This window comes from Stomoxys calcitrans, chromosome 1 (genome assembly GCF_963082655.1).
Source record: "Stomoxys calcitrans chromosome 1, idStoCalc2.1, whole genome shotgun sequence".
Taxonomy (NCBI): Eukaryota; Metazoa; Arthropoda; class Insecta; order Diptera; family Muscidae; genus Stomoxys; species Stomoxys calcitrans.
The window spans coordinates 66,776,496-66,779,896 of record NC_081552.1 but is presented as its reverse complement, the minus strand read 5'-3'; the positions used below and the strand labels follow the sequence as shown (position 1 = coordinate 66,779,896).

Sequence of the window (3,401 nt, the reverse complement as noted above, 5' to 3'; positions counted from 1 at the left end):
CAGTACCACTACACATCCTTCCGAAACAAATACATCGACAACAACGATTCCACCAATAACTAATACCACAATATACCCTCCCGAAACAAACACAACGACCACCTGGGTTCCGCCTGTCACAAATACAACTTTAAATCCTCCAGAAACTATAACAACGACAACTTGGATCCCACCAATAACGAATACAACTGTTTTTCCTCCGGAAACCAATACAACGACAACATGGATGCCTCCAGAACCAACACCACAGATTTCCCCCCGGAAACCAGCAACACTACAACATGGCTCCCTCCAGTGACTACCACCACATCTTTTCCTCCAGAAACCAAAACCACTACAACATGGATCCCTCCAGTAACTAACACCACACATTTCCCTCCAAAAACCAACACCACTACAACATGGATCCCTCCAGTAACTAACACCACAGCTTTTCCTCCAGAAACCAACATCACTACAATCACCACAACGTGGATCCCTCCAGAAACTAACACCACAGTTTTTCCTCCAGAAACCAACAGCACCACATCGTGGATCCCTCCAGCAACTAACACCACAGCTTTTCCTCCAGAAACCAAAACCACCACAACGTGGATCCCTCCAATAACCAACACTACAGCTTTCCCTCCAGAAACCATCACCACTACAACGTGGATTCCACCAGTAACTAACACTACTGCGTATCCCCCAGAAACCGACACCACCACAACATGGATCCCTCCAATAACTAACACCACAGTTTTTCCTCCAGAAACCAACACCACTACAACATGGATCCCTCCAGTAACTAACACCACAGCTTTTCCTCCAGAAACCAACACCACCACAACGTGGATCCCTCCAGAAACCAATACCACCACAACATCGATCCCTCCAGTAACTAACACCACAGCTTTTCCTCCAGAAACCAACACCACTACAACATGGATCCCTCCAGAAACCAACACCACCACAACATGGATCCCTCCAGTAACTAACACCACAGCTTTCCCCCCAGAAACTATCACCACTACAACGTGGATTCCACCAGTAACTAACACTACTGCGAATCCTCCAGAAACCAACACCACCACAACATGGATCCCTCCACTAACTAACACCACAGCTTTTCCTCCAGAAACCAACACCACTACAACATGGATCCCTCCAGAAGCCAACACCACCACAACATCGATCCCTCCAGTAACTAACACCACAGCTTTCCCCCCAGAAACTATCACCACTACAACGTGGATTCCACCAGTAACTAACACTACTGCGAATCCTCCAGAAACCAACACCACCACAACATCGATCCCTCCAGTAACTAACACCACAGCTTTCCCCCCAGAAACTATCACCACTACAACGTGGATTCCACCAGTAACTAACACTACTGCGAATCCTCCAGAAAGCAACACCACCACAACATGGATCCCTCCAGTAACTAACACCACAGCTTTTCCTCCAGAAATCAACACCACTACAACATGGATCCCTCCAGAAACCAACACCACCACAACATCGATCTCTCCAGTAACTAACACCACAGCTTTCCCTCCAGAAACCAACACCACAACAACGTGGATTCCACCAGTCACTAACACTACTGCGAATCCTTCAGAAACCAACACCACCACAACATGGATCCCTCCAGTAACTAACACCACAGCTTTTCCTCCAGAAACCAACACCACTACAACATGGATCCCTCCAGAAACTAACACCTCCACAACATGGATCCCTCCAGTAACTGACACCACAGCTGTGCCTCCAGTAACTAACACCACAGCTTTTCCTCCAGAAACCAACACCACTTCTACATGGATCCCTCCAGAAACCAACACCACCACAACATGGATCCCTCCAGTAACTAACACCACAGCTTTTCCTCCAGAAACTAACACTACTACAACGTGGATCCCTCCAGAAACCAACACCACCACAACATGGATCCCTCCAGTAACTAACACCACAGCTTTTCCTCCAGAAACTAACACTACTACAACGTGGATCCCTCCAGAAACCAACACCACCACAACATGGATCCCTCCAGTAACTAACACCACAGCTTTTCCTCCAGAAACCAACACCACCACAACGTGGATCCCTCCAGAAACCAACACCACCACAACATCGATCCCTCCAGTAACTAACACCACAGCTTTCCCCCCAGAAACTAACACTACTACAACGTGGATCCCTCCAGAAACCAACACCACCACAACATGGAACCCTCCAGTAACTAACACTACAGCGTTTCCTCCAGAAACCAACACCACCACAACGTGGATCCCTCCAGAAACCAACACCACCACAACAATGATCCCTCCAGTAACTAATACCACAGCTTTCCCTCCAAAAACCAACACCACCACAACATGGACCCCTCCAGTAACTAACACCACAGTTTTCCCTCCAGAAACCAATACCACCACAACGTGGATCCCTCCGGTAACTAATACCACAGCTTTCCCTCCAAAAACCAACACCACCACAACGTGGACCCCTCCAGTAACTAACACCACAGCTTTTCCTCCAGAAACCAATACCACCACAACGTGGATCCCTCCAGTTACTAACACCACAGCTTTTACACCATTAACCAACACCCCCACAACGTGGATCCCTCCAGTAACTAACACCACAGCTTTTCCTCCAGAAGCTGCGACCACTCACATGGGTGATGAGTCAGTGTGGGAACGAATTTCAAGTTTTTTCAGAGACCTTCATTTCTAAAACATGTTTTAAAACTTCAAAAAGGGCCAAGTAAATTCGTCTTTTTTTTTCTCTGAGGATTTGTTCCTTCAGATAATGCCCATTTTTGTTACCGCAAATACTTTTCTTTCATTGTTATATTGAAGGTCACTTTGAGGTATTAATTTGGAGTTGTGTTTTCAATCAATATTTGTTATCAGGCATTAACGTCTTAACAAAATAAAAAGCATTCATTTAAGTAATTTTTATTATCATCAAATTGAAAATGAAATTACCATCAAATTATGTGACTCTATTGTAGGGAATATAATATTAAACTAAAGTTGATAAACAAGAAAAATTGATAATAATTGTTAAAAATGATAGTTGTACAATTTTGTTCTTATATATCTGGTTATTGAATAATCGACATATGGGCTCTATATTACTGTTGATGTGGCATGCCTAAGGAAAATTGATAATTATTACTATTTATTAATAGACTGATTTTAACTTACAATTCAAGAATAATATTTCATAATGTTATTAAATACAATGTATGTTAGGCTTAGCAAAAATGCTGTTAGCCGTAATACAATGCTTATTACTAAATAGTTGTTTGTTTCCATGCGTTTTTTTATACCCTCCACCATAAGATGGGGGGTATACTAATTTCGTCATTCTGTTTGTAACTACTCGAAATATTCGTCTGAGACCCCATAAAG

The 3,401-nt window shown here is 43.8% G+C and overlaps 1 protein-coding gene across 1 annotated transcript; it reads left to right on the top strand.

Moving 5' to 3' along the window:
- The first annotated feature begins 341 nt into the window (after positions 1–341).
- Positions 342–2,718, top strand: LOC106095161 (mucin-2). The gene is made up of 2 exons (XM_059365321.1): positions 342–354; positions 416–2,718. The coding sequence occupies exons 1-2, from the start codon at positions 342–344 to the stop codon at positions 2,716–2,718; spliced, it is 2,316 nt and encodes a 771-aa protein (XP_059221304.1).
- The last annotated feature ends 683 nt before the right edge of the window (positions 2,719–3,401 follow it).